The 22909-nt window shown below is 39.5% G+C and overlaps 1 protein-coding gene across 1 annotated transcript in view; it reads left to right on the top strand.

The window, feature by feature from the left end:
* Window positions 1-22909, top strand: part of LOC150083915 (uncharacterized) — a 352627-nt gene that overhangs the window by 157121 nt on the left and 172597 nt on the right. Inside the window, exon 9 of the mRNA XM_090375828.1 lies at window positions 8421-8692. Within this exon, the coding sequence (XP_090231954.1) occupies window positions 8421-8692 (272 nt within the window). The remainder of the gene's footprint in view (window positions 1-8420; window positions 8693-22909) is intronic.

Below are 22909 nucleotides of genomic sequence, written 5' to 3'. Positions count from 1 at the left end.
GTACAGCAGCTATCTGACGTAGCATTGATTCAACAAGATGTCGGGAGGTATGGCCAACCAAACTGTGTGTAATGCGGTCAGCAATGCAGGTATAGTGGTGATTGGTGTATCCAGACACCTGATATGCCTTTCCATAGTGTCCTAAAAGTGCTCTATGGGATTGATATCAGTGAAGTTCGGAGGCCAATTGAAATGCTGGAAGTCAGAACTGTGTTTCTCAAACCATTCCTCCACACAAGTGCCGATGGCTCGGCACATTTTCATTTTGGAAGACACCATTGCCATTCGGGAAAAAGTGCAACAAACTATCCATAGTTTTGCCGATGATAGCACATTGCATTCCACTTTCCATTTTGAAAAACCTTGCCCTACTCAATCAGCTTCAACTTCTCGAATATCAGCTACCAATTCCTTAAATGCTAATCTCCAGGTAATCCTCCAGTGTGGCAAAGACAACTTAGTTGATTTCAATCCTTCTAAAACTCAGTCTTGTCTTATATCTCGCAAAAAAGATTCTTCTGCTCCGTTGCTTATCTTTGGTGACACTCCGATTTCTAGGCAAAATGATATATCTCTTTTGGGGATTACTCTGACTTCTAATATCTCTTGGCAGAAGCACATTACAAATATTGCTTCCTCTGCATCTAAAAAACTTGGATTTCTCTTTCACTCTCGGCATTACTTTTCTTCCAAACAGCTGTTCACTCTGTACAAATCGCAAATCTGCCCTACCATGGAATATTGTTCCCACATCTGGGGTGGTGCCCCCAAAACCTCTCTCAGGCTCCTAAATTCCATTCAAAAGAGGGCAGTTAGGTTAATTAACGACTCCTCTCTAACATAATCTCTCCACTCTCTGTCTCATAGGTGTACTGTTTCTGCTGCATGCCTTTTCTACAGATACTTCCATGGGCTCTGTTCTGAATTGGCTTCTATAATTCCCGCTCTCTCTCTTTCAAAACAGTCCAAACACGTGCCACCACCAGCCAACATCCATTTACTGTCCAACTTGAAACTCACAGAACTAACTTTTCATCTTCCTTGTTTATTCATTCAACTGCCGTTTTCTGGAATAACCTTCCTTCATACTGTATTTCCTGAAAATTACAGTCTACAGAAGTTCAAGTCTGATGTCAACAAATATCTTCTTTCGTTTTCTCAACCTCTAACCCAAGCACGGTACTAAGTACTATAGGTTCTAATACCTCTCATGTTTGGGGTTTTCATAAAAAAAAAAAAATAGAGGGGTGTACAGTCAGCAAGCAGTTGATGACAGTGGACACTATTGATACATTGTTCCACATGCACCAGGGGTCCAAGTTCCTGCTAGTGAAACATGCTCCACACCATACAACTGCCTGCACTTTTGATACCATGCATGATGGATCAGGAGCCTCATGTTGTTGATACCAAATACGTACACCACCATCCACGGTGTGGAGTAAATAACATGACTCATCCGACCAGCACACCTTCTTCCAGTCTTCTAACGTCCAACTTGCATGCTCTTTGCACCAGGCGAGTCTTTTACCCAACGAACCTTGGTTAGGAGAGGATACCGTAGGGGTTGTCTGCTGGTATAGTCCATATGTGTGATTGTGCGATACGTGGTCATGCCAGCATTGTTCGGGGTTGGGCCATGTTGTATTGGGTAGTCAACTTTTCAACAGTGCTGCGCCTGTTTGCTTGTATGAGTCCAGACCTGGTGCTCACCTCTAACATCGACTGACCTTTGTAGTTTTGCTGTTGGGTCGTTTGACCATTTTTGTTAACCAGCACTTCAAATTCATCAAGTTTATTTACTGTATTCCTAGCATTGGTGTACATGTAAGTATACATGCACCTGTTCTTACTCTTAGTTAGTTGAACACAGCCCATGTATTTACTTGTTCCATGATGACTCCAACCAGTTCTTGAAATCCCCAGCAACTTGATTTTTCCAAGCTGCTGCTCATTCCAACAGAAGCAGTGCAAGAATCACTTTCACCTCTGCCTGTGGCTACTATTAGTCTGTTAATCTCCTTCGAAGGTAGGAGTTTTCTGACTCACCTAACACTGCTTTGATAGCATCAACAAATATACTTATGCCCTTTCTATCTAAGTGTATCCCATTCCTGTAGAAGCAGTCTCTCCTGTTAACAAGCACAGATCATTCTGTGAAAAAGTCAACCCCCCCATGAGCATTGCACAATCACTCCAGGGCCAAATTGATATGACTAAGCTCTCATCATATACTTCTTCCTATTGTGGCTGGGCAGAATTGCAGACACTTTAAAATTTAACCCTAACTTGCGATGTTTTTTCAACATTGACCTGTACTTGTTAAGTTAGTCTGCAGATATCCTACTCGTAATGTCATTAGTGTCAGTGTGTACAGCAATATCACCTTTTGTGCCCTTAAAAGATATCTTCTCTACAACGTCATCAACCTTTGCCTTTGGCACACATACCCTAGTCCTATTCCACCTATCCTTTTTGCACTATATATTTCCCATTTCCCCTGAATTGAGTAACCAACAATAAGTAGCTGCATGATCAGCATATTCTGCCTTGAAGACTGCTGCTGTGTTGCCTAATGCACAAGAGTGAGCTCTGCCATTGAGTTGGACAGCTGAGAGCTTGATGGGCCCCCCCCTTTTAATTCTTTCGAAGGCATCTATCTGACTCTTTAAACTCTCATAGATGCCCGCCAGAACGCTGAATTGGTACCTAATTTCTTGACACTCTCTGCACCCAGCACACACACACAAACACATCCTCCTTGACTAGATCATGCCTGTTCCAGAAAGTCTGCAAACATTTTACAAGTTGCACATTTTTTTAGGTTGTGATTCATTGGGCGATTGCCCCTTTGGTTCTTCCCAGAGCCACAATACTCCCACTACTTTGTGGTTGTTGCTGTGCTGCTCTAGTCTGGGACATGATTTCCATTTGAATACAATTGATTAACAATGAAAATTAATAAGATTGATAAATTTAATTAATTGTCAGTACTACACTAATTGAATAGATTCCTAAATACAATGATATGTATTGCGCTATCTAGTTTTATGTTATACTTTCAGCTAAATAAGTTTGGAATTAAAGTTACGCTACACCATAACGATCATAAATTAGTTGTATTCTTAGGCTAAACACAAAGATATATGCCCAACAATTATATATTACAATTATATATTATAATTTAGTTTTAATATATAACTAAATTATCCAACATAGGTAAAGAGGCCTGTGCACTCTGGATTCATTCTGTATAATCTATTATGTAGCATAGAGCAAAATGGAAAGTAAAAATAAAATAAATGACAGGTTTAATGTTAAACAGTAAAACAGAATATGTTAAATACATAGAGTACAAAAATCTTTCGGTTATTATGGTAACCTCCATCAGTTGAACTGAAAGTTTAGGAACATAGAACTTAAGAGCGTGTAGTGCCAGTCATGCACAGTAAATGGACAGATAGAACAGGAAGGGAGGAGGGGTTATGCTGTTAGTTAAGAAACACAAAATCTTAGGAAGTGCATCCAATTGATGTTGGTGGACAATGCAATGCTGAGTCTGTTTGGTGTAACAGGAGCACTTGGGAAAGGAAAAATGAGAGTAGGTATGTTATAGGTCTGATGAGTATAATGAGCAATTTTGCAGAGAAATAGAGTAGGCCAGTAAATCAGAATGTCTTATAATGGGACATTTTAACTTTCCAGATATTGACTAGAACTAGTGGGTTGGTCAAGCGCACACAAGCAAGATTTTGTGGATTTATTGGATGACATATTTTCTACAGCAACATGTTCGAGAGGCAACCATAGTGAGTAATATTCTTGATCTGATTATCAGCAGTGATTATTCATGCATTAAGAATTTGCAGATAAAGGAACCACTGGGTGACAGTGAACACAATGTACTGATGTGGGAATTACTTAAAGATGTAACTACCATTAAGACTAAAGGGAAGGGCTTTTTCTTTCGTAAAGGCGACTAAAGGGGTCTCAGACAGTTTTTAAATTCTGTACAGTGGGATCAACTGATGATATTACCAATGTTGAATTCTAAAAGGGAAGCCTTCAGGGATTTAATTTTGGAGGCCACTTGGCTTTTCATTCCAACTAAGAAATACTGTTAAAGGTTTAGGCCTAAATGGATGTCAGATGACTTAATGAGGCTCATGGCAGAGAAGAAAAATGTATGGGATGCATATAAAGTATCAGTTGACACAGAAGCCTGTGGTAGATATATAAACTAGTCTGTAATCAAGTCACAAAGGAAGTTAGGCAGGCGAACGCAGATTATGAGAAATCTTTGGCAAAGGATGCAAATAAAAACAGAGTTCTTTTCTTATTTAAACTCTAGAAGGAAAGGGATGAATCAGATTGGACCACTTAACATAGATGGGTTGACTATTGATCATGCTCAGGTAGCGCTAAACTGAATGAGTATTTTGCATCTATATTCACACATGAGGAGTTATTCAATGAGGGGAATGCCAAAGTTTATCAAACTCTTAACAGGGAGCTAAGTGATTTTGTAATAACTGAGAGCAAAGTGGAGGAGAAATTGTTGAAGTTAAACATAAGGAAGGCACCTGGAGAGGACAGATCTATCCAGTTATATTAAAGGAGGCAGCAAAGGAAGTAAGCAAACCCTTAGCCATAATTATGAGAGCTTCCTTGGACTCGGGGAGGGGGAGAGGGGGGAGGTCCTCATGGACTGGAGGTGTGCAAATGTATCACCAATTCACAAAGGGGGTTCAAAAGTTGACACAAGTAAATATAGACCTGTTAGTTTAACTTGTGTTGCAGGGTAAATAATGGAATCACTGGTTAAAGAAGCATTGCAGGATCATCCAGACAAGACTGCAGTAATCGTTAAGACACAGCATGTGTTTGTTAAAGGGAGGTCTTGTCTGACCAATTTGATTGGATACTTTGATGTGGTCACAAAGGAATTGAATGCCAAAAATAATTTTTTTATCATATACTTGGATTTCAGGAAAGCTTTTGATACTGTTGCACATGGAAGACTACTGTACAAATTGGAGAGGTATGGCATTAAGGGTAAGTTGCTACAATGGATAAAGTGATGGTTGAATGGGAAATGACAGAGTGGTAATCAGAGGAAACTGCTCTTCATGGACAAATGTTATTAGTGGAGTTCCCTAGGGTTCAGTGTTGGGCCCATTGTTGTTTTGTATATTTATCAATGATATTGATGAAGGTGTATCAGGTTTATGTGTAAATTTGCAGGTTGGCAGGGTTGGTAATGACAGTAAAGACGGTATGCTACTCCAACTGGATCTAGATAAGTTGAGCAAATGGGCTGAGAAGTGGCAACTGAAGTTTAACATTGACAAATGCAAAGTACTGCATATGAGTAGTAATAACCGAAGAGAAATGTACCAACTGTGTGGTACTACACTCAGGTAAGTGGAAAGTGAAAAAGACCTCGGGGTAATTGTGCAGTCAAATATGAAGTTTGCTGAGCAGTTCAGATTAGCTGCCAGGGCAGGTCATGGAGTCTTGTCAATGATATATAGGAATTTTGCTAGCAGGAACAGGGAGGTGATTATCCCATTATACAAGGCAATGGTCAGGCCACACCTAGAGTATTGTGTACAGGTCTGGAGGCCTCATTTTAGGAAGGATGTAGAGTTGCTAGAACGAGTACAAAGACGGGCAACAAGATTGGTGAGGGGAAGAAAGGGGTGTTCTTACCAAGAAAGGCTTAAGTTCAGAAAATTGCAGCGCCTGGAGAGTAGGCACCTGCGAGGTGATCTGATTGAGGTGGATAAGGCCTTGAATGGGTTGAGCAAGCTGAATGCTGATGGGATTCTTCCTCTTGCTCAGATTAAGAACCCAAGGGGGCATAGATTCAAATTGAGGAAAGACAGTTGTAGAATAGATGTGTGAAATTTGCCTTTAGCCAGTGGGTAGTTGATTGGTGGAACAGACTTCCATCTTTTGTTGTGGAAGTTGATAGCCTAAATAAATTTAAGGCTGAACTGGACAGGCATTTGGAACGAATGAAGGGGTGAAATGGGAGGGTTTTTTTTTTTTTTTTTTTTTTCTGATGCTGCATAAGCTTGCTTTCTTGCATCGTATGCCTCTGCTAATGTAACAACTAACTGTTTGAACTTGAAGCCAGTTGTGATGTATGTGAATGTTCCCAGCTTATCAGTCATGAGAATGGTTGCCTGAATAATAGGGTGGACACGACATCCACTGCTTCTGTTGACCGAAGTATTAAAGCATGTGATGTGCAACGACTCCAACCAAGCGTGGTGTCGGTAATGGCAGGACCAATCGACAATAATGTAATCGCGGCGTGGGTCAATGTTGTGTTGGTTTGACCAGAAGTGCTCAGCAATGGCCGATTGTTCTGTGTCTGCTAAGTGGATGGCTCTTTCATGTTCTGAGATACGTTTTCGAGCCTTCTGCCAGGTTCTCAGATGTAGCAACCAGTGCAGTCACGGCAAGAAATGCAGTAGACCAGTCCTCTTTGTAGTAAGGTGGGAACCGGTGTTTTCACTCTAGAGATGCGGAATCGCAATTTCCTGCTCCGGAGCTGTATGCACTTTATCCCATGAGAATTCAGGACCCTAGAAACCTGCTGTGGTAGGTTATGTATTATGGGATAAAGGCACTCATGGTGGAGTTATTACCTTGAATGTTCCTGTAGGTCACACCTGTCTAGGTTACTGGTGGGATAGTTATACCTCGACCCTAGTAATCTCGGTGCACCTCTCATCCATAGAACTAGAGTGGGTCCAGGTGCTAGTTAACAAGGTCCACGCAGTGACAAGAAGATGGCTGTTCATGTGTGCCGACCGGTAGTTTATAAATTGGTCAGCACACATTGGCTTGCGATAGACTGTTGTCTGCAAGCACGTGTCCTCACATCGGACAAGGCTATCTAAATATGGTATTGTATTGTCCGACTCTAATAATTCAGTGGTGAATTTTATAGAAAGAGGACAGAGAGTTGAGGTGGTCTAAGAGTCGATCGCCCAAATCTCTGGGGATAACTACAAACACATCATCCACGTAGTGACACCAAAAGGTAGGTAATGTGATCTGGGATACTTGTAAATGCACGACCCTCCAATTCTTCGATCACAACGTTTGCTGTGACTGAACTAACTGGGGAACCCATGGCTGTGCCTTGCACCTGTTGGTAAATGGAGTCATTGAACATAATTGCACCATACAGCACTAAATTTTCCCACTAACACCAAGCTAATTGATTCAAACTTTAGAGCTACCTATTTACCACAATTAAAATTTGAATTTTTCTACCACTCACCCTATAATTCAAAATTCGAATGAACCAGTGGTTCTACATATATTAAGTAGTAACGTACAAAATCTCTAGCTAAATTAAAAATAAAATAACGAGCGTGACTAAGAGTCATGCTCGTTATAATAAGGAAATTGTAAGATCACGCTTAGAATACTCTGTTTAGGAATGAAGAAATGTAGTCTAAAAAATATATTAAGCTTCTTGTACGTGTCCAAAGATCGGTTACCTACTTGATAAGATCTACAAAAGATTTCCCATATGAGGAAAGATTTCAAGTATGTGGGCCAGAGTTTGGCAACCAGGTACCTTAAAAGGGACTTACTATAAGACTGAGAGGACAGATAGTAAAATGAGTGAAGGTTATAACTGATTATTAATGATTCCATAACTAGTGGCCATAAATTCAAAATATGGCAAAATAGGTTTTTAGACTACATTTTAGGAAATTTATTTTAGCCAACTAAATTACTAGAATACATTTACCTCCTTGGGTAGTTGAGGCTGACAGTTTGGGGGAACTTCAAAGTTCAGCTGGATTGCTACTTATATGAGGAAGAAACACATTGGTGGTTTATTTTTATTTTATAATTTTATTATTATTTTTTTTGTTTATTTATTTTTTGTGGCTTGCTTGCCCACTGTGACTAATACTAACACCACTATACCCTTTTCAAAAGTTAGCAATATAATCATAAAAGTTATAAATACATGGGTTAATGATATATTATCATGTGTTATATTTTATATTTAACTACTTTTTTTTTTTTTACATTTTATATTTAAATAGTTGAACCCCATTAAAAATCTTAAATTTTTTTATTATTGTGGGGAAAAAAAGTAGCATAGCATAATTAAGTGCATGCCATATTACAGTGTACTTAAGTTTATTTTGACCTTAACATTAATGATAATATTTATCACAATTAATGAGAGCTGCAAATGTATTGGACAACAGGAAGCAGAAATAGGATGACCAAATGGGAATATTGTTCCCAAATAATAAGTGATATAATTGTTCACACTTTATGGTATATTTCACAATTTTTACACAGTTAGTTATTTCATTTGCTATTTAGTTTGTTATGATAAAGTATTGATATCTAATCTTTTAAATTTCATTTAGCTCAAAGAAAAGAGGCTTCAGAATGTAAAGGTACAGTACATTGACTATGGTAATCAAGAAGTTGTTACTCCAGAAATGCTTTATCCCCTTGATCTTGAATTTGTAAAATTGCCAGCATTTGCTATTTGCTGTTCTCTTGAATATATAGAACCAAAAAAAGAACTTTCTAATGTACAAAGTAGTAAAGAGGCTGCCACAACAGAATTTTCAAAAATTACCAGCCATGAAAAATGCCTTTCAGCAGAGGTGCTGAATACTACTCCAGAAAAAGTGTAAGGCTTTATTTTATTATTATTTTTTTTTTTTAATATTATATTTACACTGATGAGTCAAAATATTATGACCAGCAAATCATTATGCAAATCGAGCAACTGCAGGTGAACTATGGCATGTGTTTGGGTCAGGACACGGTATAAAAAACACCTGATACTGAGCTCCGTTAATCAGTCTTACTCTTGTTCTTCAGATGGGAAAGGCAGTGGACTTAAGTGAGTTTGACAAAGGGCAAATTGTAATGGCCAGGTGACTGGGTCAGAGCATATCCGAAATGGCACGGCTGGTGGGGTGCTCGTGGTCAGCCGTGGTTAGTGTCTACCATAAGTGCTCCTAGGAGGAAAAACCCATGAACTGCCAGTGAGGTGTTGGACGACTGCAGCTCATCGATGCTCGAGGTGAGCGAAGACTCTCCTGGATGGTACTTGGCAACAGAAGGGTGACTGTGGTGAACTCGCTAGTAATTGGAATGCTGGTGATGGGAGTAATGTGTTCCAACACACAGTACATTGAACCCTGCTGAAAATGGGGCTGCATAGCTGCAGGCTGCTCAGAGTGCCCATGCTAACCACGGTTCACTGGCAACAGTGCCTACAATGGGCATGCGAGCATCGAAACTGGACCTTGAGTGATTGGAGAAGGTCGTCTGGTCGGATGAATCGCGTTTCTGTTGCACCCTGTGGACGGCCGGGTAAGTGTGTGTTGTTTACCTGGGGAAGTGATGGTACCTGGATACACTGTGGGACGAAAACCAGCCGGTGGCGGTGGTGTCATGCTTTGGGTGATCTTCTGCTGGGATACCCTGGGTCCAGTCATCCATGTGCTGGGCACTCTGACGTCTACCACCTACCTAAACATCATTGATGACCAGATACACCCTTTCATGGCAATGGTCTTCCCCTCTGGTGGTGCCGTCTTTCAGCAGGATAATGCGCCATGCCACACCACCCGGATTGTTCGAGACTGGTTCGCAGAACATTTTTGTTGGAACAGCAACTCCAATCTGCAGACCTTGCAGGAATTAAAGGATCTGCTGGTTATGTGTTGATTCCAGATACCACAAGACACATTTAGAAATCTTGTAGCGTCCGTGCCTTGCCGGGTACGAGCTGTTTGGCTGCACGTGGAGGACCAACATCATATTAGTAGGTTTTCATAATGTTTCGGCTCATTGGTGTATATATAGTTTTATTATAGAGTAAATTCTTGATTACTTACGTATATCTTTTATTTTGTATGTAATTCTGAAGTAGCGTATACACTTAAAATGGTTCATTGTACAATCAAATCATGTTATGATGGACTTACCATAGTAAAGAACCATTCACTATACGATGTGTAGTAAGCGGCGGTCATTGTGATCACGTTTGTGAATTGAATTTTAATTCTATTAAACAGTGATTCTAATTAGTGAAAATAGGTGGAATATTATCCACAGGCTATAAAAGTAAAGCTATATTAAGCACAAATTTACCCTTTATTACCTTACCAATAAAAAAATTAAATGATACGTACAATAATTAATACGTACAATATGTACATACTAACTAGTTGACATTTCTGTTCACTGACATTTGTGGGTGAGGATTAAAATTTAAAACTATAAAAAGATAAGAAATCAATAACAAAGAACATGGCACACACACATTGCAAGTAACACGATATGCGCAAGTGAGAACGGACTAACAAGTTACGAAGCTTTAAAAATAGGAATGAAGAGAAGATTCTGAAAATTAATTTTTTTATATGATTGAAGATTTCATGGAAGTGTAAACACATATCACCATAATAAACCACAGAATTTCAGCTGTAGCTATTATCGCGAATTCAATAAGATCAAGTTTACTATCCATTTATGATAGATTGAACTTTGTTTCAGGAAATACGTATGAAGGAAGGTTGTTCCAGAAAACGGCAGTTGAATAAATAAACAAGGAAGATGAAAAGTTGGTTCTGTGAGTTTCAAGTTGGATAGTAAATGGATGTTGACTGGTGGTGGCATGTGTTCGGACTGTTTTGAGAGAGAGAGAGAGAGAGAGAGAGAGAGAGAGAGAGAGAGAGAGAGAGAGAGAGAGAGAGAGAGAGAGAGAGAGTGGGAATTATAGAAGCCAATTCAGAAGAACAGTGCCCATGAAAGTATCTGTAGAAGAGGCATATGCAGCAGAAACAGTACGTCTATGGGACAGAGAGTGGAGAGACTCCATTAGAGAGGAGTCATTAATTAACCTAACTGCTCTCTTCTGACTGGAATATTAGAGAAGAATAAATCGCACCATTCCCTCCAAATGCCTGTCCAGTTCCTCCTTAAATTTATTCCACCTATCATTTTGTTAAACAGTGATTCTAATTAGTGAAAAATAGGACAGATGGAAGTTTTGTTCCAGCAATTAAGCCTGAGACAGGTTTTGGAGGCATCACCCCAGTTGTGGGAATAATATTCCATGGTAGGGCAGATTTGCAATTTGTACAGAGTGAACAGCTGTTTGGAAGAAGAGTAACGTAGAGAGCGAAAGAGAAAAACCAAGTTTTTTAGATGCAGAGGAAGCAATATTTCTAATGTGCTTGTGCCAAGAGAGATTAGAAGTCGGAGTAATCCCTAAAAGAGATATATCATTTTGCTTAGAAATCGGAGTGTCACCAAAGATAAGCATAGGAGCAGAAGAATCCTTTTTGCGAGATAGTAGTAGTAGCAGTGGCATTTGATGCAAGAAAGCAAGTGTATGAGCTTATGCAGCATCAGCCAAAAAAAAAAAAAAAAAAAAAAAATCGCACCATTCCCTCCAAATGCCTGTCCAGTTCCTCCTTAAATTTATTCAACCTATCAACTTCCACAACGACAGATGGAAGTTTTGTTCCAGCAATTAACCACCCGCTGGCTAATGGCAAATTTCCGCACATCTGTTCTACGTCTGTCCTTCCTTAATTTGAATTTATGCCCCTTAGGTTTGTAATCTGAACAAGTGCAAGGATCCCATCAGAATTCAGCATGCTCAACCCATTCAAGGCCTTATACACCTCAATCAGATTACCGCGCAGGTGCCTAGTCTCCAGCCACTACAATTTACAGAACTTAAGCCTCTCTTGGTAAGAGGATCCGTTCATTCCCCTCACCAATCTTGTTGCCCTTCTCTGTACATGCTCAAGCAAATCAACATCCTTCCTAAAATGAGGCCTCCAGACCTGTGTGCAGTACTCAAGGCGTGTCCCGACCATTGCCTTCACCTCCTTTTCCCTGCTAGCAAAATTCCTATATATCATTGACAAAACCCCATGACCTGCCCTGGCAGCCTGTCTGTATTGCTCAGAAAACTTCACATCTGACTGCACAATTACTCCCAGGTCTTTTTCATTTTCTACCACCTTAAGTGTAGTACCACACAGCTGGTACTTTTCTCTCTGGTTACTTCTGCCCATATGCAGTACTTTGCATTTGTCAAGGTTAAACTTCAGTTGCCACTTCTTAGTCCATCTGTCCAAATTATCTAGATCCTGTTGCACTAGCACACTGCCATTATTGTCATTAACAACCCTGCCAACCTTTGTATCATCTGCAAACTTCGACACTAAGCCTGATATACCTTCATCAATATCATTGATAAATATACAAAACAACAGTGGACCCAACACCGATTTTTACTCCACTAATAACATTAGTCCAAGAAGAGCAGCATCCATTGATTACCACCCTCTGTCTTCTCCCACTTAACCATCCTTTTATCCATTGTAGCAGCTTACCCTTAATACTATTCTGCTCCAATTTGTACAATAGTCTTCCATGCGCAACAGTGTCAAAAGCTTTCCTGAAACTAAATATATGATATCAAAATTATTTTTTGCATCCAGTTCTTTTGTAACCACATCATAATAACCAATCAGATTTGTCAGACAAGACTTTCCCTTAACAAACCCATGCTGTGTCTGAATTATTGCTGCAGTCTTGTCTAGATGATCCTACAATGCATCTTTAACCAGTGACTCCATTATTTTACCCGGAACAGAAGTTAAACTAACTGGTCTGTAATTACTCGTGTCACCCTTCGATCCCCCTTTGTGAATTGGGGATACATTTGCACATCTCCAGACCGTGGGAACCTCCCCTGAGTCCAAGGATGCTCTCATAATTATGGCTAAGGGTTTGCTTAGTTTCTTTACCGCCTCCTTTAATATAACTGGATAGATCCCATCCACCGTGGTGCTTCCGTTCCCAGGTGGGAATGAGCAGCAGTGCATAGCACACGTTTCTTGATTAGACTGGAGTTCGAACCTGTCACCACCAAATACGAAGGATGCGGAAAGGTCAGGGAATGACCACCGCATATTCCCGGAGTAATATGGCCTTAGTTGCTAATGCTCCTAAAAACCAAATAACAAACAACAAACAAACACCCCATCCACCCCAGGTACTTTTCTTATGTTTAACTTCAACAATTTCTCCTCCACTTTGCTCTCAGTTATTACAAAATCATTAAGTACCTTGCTACAATTTGATAACCTTCTGCCATTTTTAAACCTTAATTCCTCATGTGTGAATGTAGATGCAAAATACTCATTCAGTTTGTTTGCTATCTGAGCATGATCATCAACAGTCGAACCATTGATGTCAAGTGGACAAATCAGATTCATCCCCTTCCTTTTAGAGTTTATATATGTAAATAAATCCTTGCTGTTTTTCTTAGCATCTTTTGCCAAGGATTTCTCATAATCTGCCTTCACCAGCCTAACCTCCTTTGTGACCTGATTACAGAATAGCTTATATCTGCCATAGGCTTCTGAGTCACTTGATAATTTATATGCATCGCATGCATTTTTCTTTTCTCTTACGTCTCATTAGTTCATTTGATAACCATTTAGGCCTAAATCTTGGACAATATTTCTTAATAGGTATGAAACTTTTAGTAGCATCCACAACTGATTCCTGGGCGCCTCCGTAGCCAAGTGGGAAGGAGCAGTAGTGCGTAGCAGACGCTTCTTGATTAGACCGGGGTTCGAGCCCGTCACCACCAAATACTGAAGATGCGGAAAGGTCAGGAAATGACCACCGCATATCCCGGAGCAATATGGCCTTAGTTGCTAATGCTCCTAAAAACCAAATAACTAACTAACTAACAACTGATTCCTTGAATGCTTCCCACTTAGAATTTACTGTTGGTGACATCGTCAGTTGATCCCACTGTACAGAATTTAAAAACTGTCTGAGACCACTGTACTCACTTTTACAGAAGCAAAAACCGTTTCCTTTACCCCTGATGGTAATTAAGTCTTTAAGTAAATCCCACATCAGTACACTGTGATCACTGCCACCTAGTGGTTCCTTTATCTGCAAATTCTTAATACACGAATGATCACTGCTGATGACCAGATCAAGAGTATTACTCTCACTGGTTGCCTCTCGAACATGCTGCTGCAGAAAACAATCATCCAATAAATACAAAAGTGTGACTAGTGTGTGTGTGACCAACCCACAACTTCTAGTCAATATCTGGGAAGTTAAAATCCCCCATTATAAGACATTCTGATTTACTAGCCCACTCTTTCTCTGTACAATTGTTCATTGTACTCATTCGAGTCATTAGGCCTATAACACACTCCTACTCTTATTTTTCTTTTGCAGTGCTTATGTCACACCAAACAGACTCAACGGTGCACTGTTCATCTACATCAACTGGGTGCACTTCTTTTGATTTTATGTTTTTCTTAATTAACAGCAAAACAGCTCCTCCCTTCCTATCCTGTCTATCCTTTCTGTACACATTGTACTCCCCAAATTCCAGTTCTGCATTCCTTATATCTGTGTGACACCACGGCTCTGCTATCCCAACAATATCTGATGGCTTTGATGGCTTAACCAACACTTCAAATTCATCAAATTTATTTACTATACTTCTAGCATTGGTGTACATGCACCTATTCCCCTTAACACATTCCATATAACCTCCTATTTCACGATGACTGCCATCCGTCCCTGAAACCCCAACACCCCCTGCTCCAGGTCCCTACTTATTCTAATAGAATTAATAGATATAAGACAAGACTGAGTTTTAGAAGGATTGAAATCAGCTAAGTTGTCTTTGCCCCACTGAAGAATTACCTGGAGATTGACATTTAAGGAATTGGTAGCGGATATTCAAGAAGTTTGAAGCTGATTGAGCAGGGCAAAGTTTTTCAAAATTGAAAGTGGAATGCAATGTGCTATTATCGACAAAACTATGGATGGGACTTCCAGTCAATGGAAGAATGTCATTAATATAAAAGAGGAAAAGAGTGGGGAAAGAACTGAACCTTGGGGGGAGACTAGCATTAGTGGAGTGGTTAGAAGACAGAGCCATCTACCATCACCCTCAGTGAGCAGTCCGAGAGAAAACTGGATAACCAATTGCAGAAAACAGTTGGCAAACCATAACATGGAAGCTTGATTAGAAGACCTTTATGCCAATTCTTATATCTGGGTGACACCACCTCTGTTAGCCGACCGGGCTAGCTGAGTGGGTAAAGTACCTGCCCGGCAACCCAAAGGTCGCGGGTTCGATTCCCGCCTCGGGCTTGGATCGAAGTACTGCAAAAACCTTGGGAGGTGCAATATGGCCACAGAAGCTGATGCGCCAACAACTACCAAATCAAAAAAAAAAAAAAAAACCACCTCTGTCAAATTGAAAGCCTTTATGATGTCAAGAGCAACTGCTTGTGTTTCACAAGACTTTTCCATTGAATTTGTACATAAATAAATGGGTAACATAAGCCAGAATATCACCAGTGGATCGACACCGACGGAATCCGTAGACGGAAGATTTCTAGATGGAAGATTTCTAGGTAGTTTAAGAGTTGGCGGTTAATTAATTTCTCCATTACTTTAGAAAGTGTAGAAGTAATTGCAATGGGGCGATAATTGGATGGGAGGGACTTGTCACACTTTTTAGGAACTGGCTGGATATGAGCAAATTTCTAAGCAGAAGGAAAAACACCTATGGAATAACAAAGTGAAAAATGGTGGCAAAGAACAGGAGTAAGTTCAGAAGCACAGGTTTTGAGATCAAGTGGAGAAATACCAGCAGAAACTGGAGCTTTCTTAGCATCGAGATCGTCAAAATCCTTCTGACATCCTTTTGACAGAAGTTCACCTGAGGCATTGAATGAAGCGTGTTGGGAATGGTGGGAGGTGTTTTACCAAGATCATTAATACATGAGCTCGAAGAAAAATGGGATGCTAGCAGGTCAGCTTTATCCTTGACTGAAGTGACAACAGAACCATCTGGTTTTGACAGAGATGGGAGCAGAGATGGGCAAAAGTTGCACCCAATAGCTTTGGCAAGAGACCAGAATGCTCGGCTGCCATTAAGGCAAGAAGCAAGTTTTTTACTCTTAGCTTGTTCGAAATCTAGTTTGGACAGATTAATGACTGCTCCACAATTGTTGCGAGTTTGGTGTAGGCAAAAATGAAACTCAAGAATTAGAAACAAGCCAATTACGATATGCAACATTCTTCTCTTGAACAGCCTTAGCACATTTATTGGAAAACCAAGATTTAGATGAAGGACGAGATTTTAAAGTGGAGTGTGGGATAAAGTATTCCATTCCTGCAAGAATAGTTTCACTGATACGATCTGAGCAAACGTTTACATCAGAAGTTTTGAAACAGTAATTTGACCAAGGAAAATAAGAAATCTCGCAGGTCATCCCATTTTGCATTCTTGTAATGCCAAACAACACGAGGTTGGAAATAGCCATGAGATAAAGGCTCCATTGGAGAAGAGACAATCTCCAAGTTGTGATCTGAAGTGCCTAAACGACCTCTCACTTCGACTGTGATTGTGAGAAAAAGATCAATGCATGCGTTTGTGAGAAAAAGATCAAGCGTGTTGGCTGTATGGTTAGGATTGTCCAGTATTCTTGTAGGTAAATGAACAATCTGTGCAAGGTCATTAGTAATTTCAAAAGACTCAGCATCTCAACCAGCTGGGTCAGTGTGACTAGAAAAGGGAAGCCAGCTGGAGTTGTGGACATTAAAATCACCAAGGAAAATTACCTCACTGTTAGGAAAGTTGGACTGGAGAAAGTCAAGTTGCAAAGAGAGGAAGTCAAACAACTTCAAGTTGATTAGTGGAGTTGGGAGAACGGTAGAGACAACAGATGAATTTGACACAATGAGGTAGAGGGATCTTAAGCCAGAGAAGATCGAAGAGAGGAGATTCCAAATTACCAAGTCTCTGACATTGAATATCAGAATGGACATATGCACAAGTTCCACTTTTGAGGCGAAAGGAATCATACAGTAAATAATTTGGGCAGCTGAGATGAGCAGTAGTTGAATTAACCGATAACTGTAATTCTGTCAGAAAAAGTATGTGGAGTTTTGCAGATTGTAAGTGGAAATGGACATCGTTGATATGAGAATTGAGACCACGTATATTTGTGAATTGAACTAGGAAGTGTTTGGGAGGTTTAGATTTTCTGATAGAACTAACAGGAAAGCCCAATAAAGAGGTGACTGCTAATTGTTTTTATTGTTTTATGGTTGTGACCTCCAGAAATCTGAACGAACCACGTGGTACAGTCGGAGACAATCATAGGGTAATCTCCAGTGCTGCGGTCTCCTGACCCAATTAAACGGCATGTTGTCCCAATTAAGCGAAGTAAACCTTGGCTATTTTCTCAATTGGGTTCTGTTTTTTAAGATTTGCCCCAAATAAACGGCTGCCCCAATTAACCAGTGGCCCAAATAACCGGAATCCACTGTATTTCTTAACACTTATCTTCTTACAGATTGCTGGGTTTCATGATGGATGAAATGGGACAACAAAATTTGAATATCAATGTATTAGCATTAGTAGAGGCATACGATGCAAGAAAGCAAGCTTATGCAGCATCTGCCAAAAAAAAAAAAAAAAAAAAAATCTAATTACACCCCCTCCATTCGTTCCAAATACCTGTTCAGCTCAGCCTTATATTTATTTAGGCTATCAACTTCCACAACAAAAGATGGAAGTCTGTTCAACCAATCAAGCCAACTGGGCTAGCCGAGTGGGTAAAGTACCTGCGTGGCAACCCAAAGGTCGCGGGTTCAATTCCCGCCTCGGTCTTGGATCAAAGTACTGCAAAAACCTTGGGAGGTGCAATATGGCCACAGAAGCCGATGCGCCAACAACTACCAAATCAAAAAAAAAAAAAAAAAAAAAAAAAATCAACCAATCAACTACCCGCTGGCTAAAGGCAAATTTCTGAACATCTATTCTAAAACTGTCTTTCCTCAATTTGAATCTGGGCCCCCTCAGGTTCTTAATCTGAGCAAGATTCAGCTTATTCAACCCATTCAAGGCCTTAGCATTCAGCATTCAGCTTATTCAACCCATTCAAGGCCTTATACACCTCAGTCAGATCACTTTGCAGGTGCCTACTCTCCAGGCACAGCAATTTTCTGAACTTAAGCCTTTCCTGGAGCACCCCTTTGTTCCCCTCACCAATGTTGCCCTTTATACTCTTTCTAGCAACTCTACATCCTTCCTAAAATGAGGCCTCCAGACCTGTACACGGTACTCTAGGTATAGCTTGATATCTAAATTAGAGATATAATTTTATATCTCTAACGATAATCTAGATATCTAGATTATCACATTATACAGTACACTGTATAATGTGAGAATCACCTCCCTGTTCCGGCTAGCAAAATTCCTATATATCATTGTCAAGACTCCATGACCTGCCCTGGCAGTCTATCTACACTGCTCAGCAAACTTCATATTTGACTGTGCAGTTACCTCAGGTCATTTTCACTTTCCACTTCCATGAGTGTAGTACCACGCAGTTGGTATATTTCTCTTCGGTTATTGCTGCCCGTAAGCAGTACTTTGCATTTGTCAATGTTAACCTTCATTTGCCACTTCTCAGCCTATTTGCCCAGTTGGACTAGCATACTGTCTTTAATGTCGTTAACAACTCTGCCAACCTTTGTATCATCTGCAAACTTGGATGTTAAACCTGATATACCTTCATCAGTATCATTGATAAATATTCAAAACAACAATGGGCCCAACACCAAACCCTGGGGAACTCCACTAATAACATTTGTCCATGAAGAGCAGTGTCCATTGATTACCACATTGATTACCACACTCGTCTCCCACTCAACCATACCTCTCCAATTTGTACAGCAGTCTTCCATGTGCAACAGTATCAAAAGCTTTTCTGAAATTCAAATATATATGATATCAAAATTATTTTTGGCATTCAGTTCCTTTGTGACCACATCATAGTATCCAATCAAATTGGTCAGACAAGTACTCCTATGTAACAAACCCATGCTGTATCTTAACTGTTACTGCAGTCTTGTCTAGTTGATTGTGCAATGCTTCTTTAAGCAGTGATTCCATTATTTTCCCTGCAACACAAGTTAAAGTAACAGGTCTATAGTTACTTGTGTCACCTTTTGCGAACCCCCCCTTTGTTAATTGGTGATACATTTGCACACCTCCAGTCCATGGGGACTTCTCTGAATCCAAGGAAGCTCTCATAATTATGGCTAAGGGTTTGCTTACTTCCTTTGCTGCCTCCTTTAATATAACTGGATAGATCTGTCCTCTCCAGGTGCCTTTCTGGCACTCCCCTCATAACTCCTCATGTGTGAATATAGATGCAAAATACTCATTCAGTTTATCAGCTACCTGAGCATGATCATCAATAGTCAACCCATCTATGCTAAGTGGTCCAGTCTGATTCATCCCTTTCCCTCTAGAGTTTACATAAGTAAAGAACTCTTTGCTGTTTTTCTTTGCATCCTTTGCCAAAGATTTCTCGTAATCTGCCTTTGCCTCCCTATCCTCCTTTGTGACTTTATTACAGACTAGTTTATATTTGTCCTAGGCTTCTGTGACACCTGATATTTATATTTATCCCAAACATTTTTCTTCTCTGCCACGAGCCTCATTAGTTAATCTAACATCCATTTAGGCCCAAATCTTGAACAGAATTTCTTATTAGATTTGAATGAAAAGCTTAGTATCCTCCAAAATTAAGTCCCTGAAGGCTTCCCATTTAGAATTCAACATTGGTAATATCATCAGTTGATCCCACTGTACAGAATTTAAAAACTGTCTGAGACCCCTGTAGTCACCTTTACGAAAGAAAAAGCCCTTCCCTTTAGTCTTTATGGTAGTTACATCTTTAAATAATGCCAACATCAGTACATTGTGTTCACTGTCACCCAGTGGTTCCTTTATCTGCAAATTCTTAATGCATGAATAATCACTGCTGATAATCAGATCAAGAATATTACTCACTATGGTTGCCTCTCGAACATGTTGCTGTAGAAAACAGTCATCCAAGAAATCCACAAAAGTCTTGCTTGTGTGCGCTTGACTAACCCACAAGTTTCAGTCAATATCTGGAAAGTTAATCTCCCATTATAAGACATTCTGATTTACTGGCCTACTCTATTTCTCTGCACAATTTCTCCTTATACTCATCAGATTCATTAGGCCTATAACATGTCTACTCTCATTTTTCCTCTCTCAGTGCTTATGTCACCAAACAGACTCAACATTGCATTGCCCACCAACATCAATTGGATACACTTCCTTAGATTTTGGTTCTTAGCTAACAGCCTAACTCCTCCTCCCTTTCTGTCCTGTCTATCCTTTCTGTACATATTGTACTTCCCAAATTCCAATTCTGCACTGCACTGCTTATGTCTGTGTGACACCACATCTCTGATATTCCAACAATATCTGCCTTTGATGTCTTGACTAGCACTTCAATCTCATCAAATTTATTAACTATATTCTTAGCATTGGTGTACATGCAAGTATACATGCACCTGTTTCTACTCCTATTTACCCTAACACAGCCCATGTATTATTTTGTTCCACTATGACTCCCAGCAGTCCTGGAAATCTCCATTGCCTTGCTTTCCAGACTGCTGGTCATTCTAATAGAAGTAGTGGAAGAATTACTTTCACCTCTGCCTGCGGCCACTGTTAATCTTTTAGTCTGTGTATCCCCCCCCAAGCTAGCAGTTTTCTGACTCACCTAATACTGCTTCGATAGTGTCAGCAAATATTCTTGCATCCTTTCTATTTAAGTGTACCCCATCCCTGTAGAAGCAGTCTCTCCTGTCTACAAGCACAGACCAGTCTGAAAAAATTCTACCCTTGAGTCTTGCACAATCTTGTTGAATTAATCAACAAGGCTGTCATCATATACTCCCTCCTATCATGTCTGGGCAGAATTGAAGACGCTTTCACGTTCAACTCTAACTCCCGACTTTTATATGCACTTTATACCCACAGGGTGATATAAAGTTTTTACATAACCATTTTTATTAAACTGATTGATGAACTGTGCTGATTGATGAACTTTATACCCACAGGGTGATATAAAGTTTTTACATAACCATTTTTATTAAACTGATTGATGAACTGTGCTAATAAGTGACAACTGGACCTTCCAGCTTCAGAAACAAAAGTGAATTGAGTATTAGTATTACTATGTAGTTAAACTCCACTTGGGGAAGTTCCAGATTTTTGCTGCACCAGCAAAAAGTAAAAAAAAACAAAAAAAAACTGTTCTGCTCATGTCGAAGAAGCGTCAGTAGGGTCACAGACCTTGACAGTTTTCAATCACAACCTTTGCGTGATAGTTGCTTTCAACTTCAGGAGTGTCAGTGTTACCCCTCAGTTGGCGTGCTCAAGAATGTGGAGGTACGGTCACTGGCAAAGGGTATACCAGTCAGTATTATGTTGATTAATTGTTAGTATTTTTTTTTTATTTTTGGAAGTATATTGTTTGTGAAAATTTAACTGTTTCTTCTTTGTCATTAAGGAAAAACTATTTGTTGAAAAAAAAAAAAATCAATTTCATATTAATAAGAAAATTTTTATCCCTTTTAAAGTTTTGAATTTACCTAAGTTGTTAGCCTCAAACTATTTGACAGAGGAAATGTATTCCAGTTAACAGCTTGTCCGTGTGGACTGCAGGGCATTGATACCTAGTTATTTTATTTTATTTATTTATTTTTTTCATATTATTCCTATTGTCTAAAAAGTGCATATCCACTTCTTAGAATTCTCAGTTGATACTCTGTGTTGATGTCATCTGCAAATTTTCACCCATCCCTTTGTCAAAGTCATTTTACTTAGTGTGAAGAGTAGTGATTAATTATACCTCTCTGCCTTCTGTCCTGCCATCATCAATCTATCCATGGATCTTACCCTCAATCCCAACATGTTACAGCTTATACAGTAGCCTTTCATGTGGATTGAGTCAAATTCATTTTCTGAAATTCAAATAAACAGTGTCAAATTTCTTTCCCACGTTTAACTCATGAGTGATTCTGTCAAAATAGCTGAACATATTAGTTAAACAAGATTTTTCCCTTTTTGTGTTTTCTTCTGAATATCAATTCTAGCTTTATTATTGGTTCAGTGCGAATAATCCCTCACCACTGACCTCAGAATTACTTGGTATGTGGCACTAATTCCAGAGCCATTACTGGCCTTTTGACTTGTAAGTTTTTCTAATAAATCATTTTCTGTAATTTCAGTATTGCAAATTTCGTACTGCCTCAGCTTCACCTTCTTCCAAAAGGCCTTTTGTTAGCAAAGATCAATGCAAAGTACCCTTTTAGTTTGTCAGTAGCATCAGATGGGTTATCAGAGACTTTCCCCACCTACATTATGTAATTGTATGATGTGATCATTGTTTTCTTCTTTGAATCTACCTACACGAAAAACTCCATCCTATTCTTTGCTCTCTTAGCTAGTGATTTCTCATAATTAGTCTTTGCCAGCTTAACTTTTTTTGTAGTTTTATTTTAAAGATCAGTTTCTAGTTTAGATTTTGGTGTTCTTCGTGGCCTGGCCCTGTAGCTGCCGAAGGTCATCATTTTCTTCCCTATTAACTGGCCATATCCGTTATTCTTCCATCTCAGCACCCTCTTTTGTTCTATTTCCTTAATGGTGTATGCATTTGTGACTTCTATAGGTACTTTTCTAAAGTTATTCTATAATTTCGCTCTCCCTGCCATCTGCCTGGTTAATAGTGGTTATACGATAACTTCTTAAACTCAGTCTCCTTTTCTGCTCTCCTTTAATGATGTACTTCATGATAAACATTAGGAAAAGCATTTTTTTATTAGCTAGAATTAGTGGAAATGTGACAGACTGAGCACTTGACAGATGTTAAAGTAACTGCACATATATTGTTAAATAATAATGAATATATATATTACT

Source organism: Mastigoproctus giganteus, chromosome 6 (genome assembly GCF_048544385.1).
Source record: "Mastigoproctus giganteus isolate SK-2022 chromosome 6, ASM4854438v1, whole genome shotgun sequence".
Classification (NCBI taxonomy): domain Eukaryota; kingdom Metazoa; phylum Arthropoda; class Arachnida; order Uropygi; family Thelyphonidae; genus Mastigoproctus; species Mastigoproctus giganteus.
The sequence above is the reverse complement of the archived record's forward strand: the minus strand, read 5'-3'. Positions and strand labels throughout refer to the sequence as shown.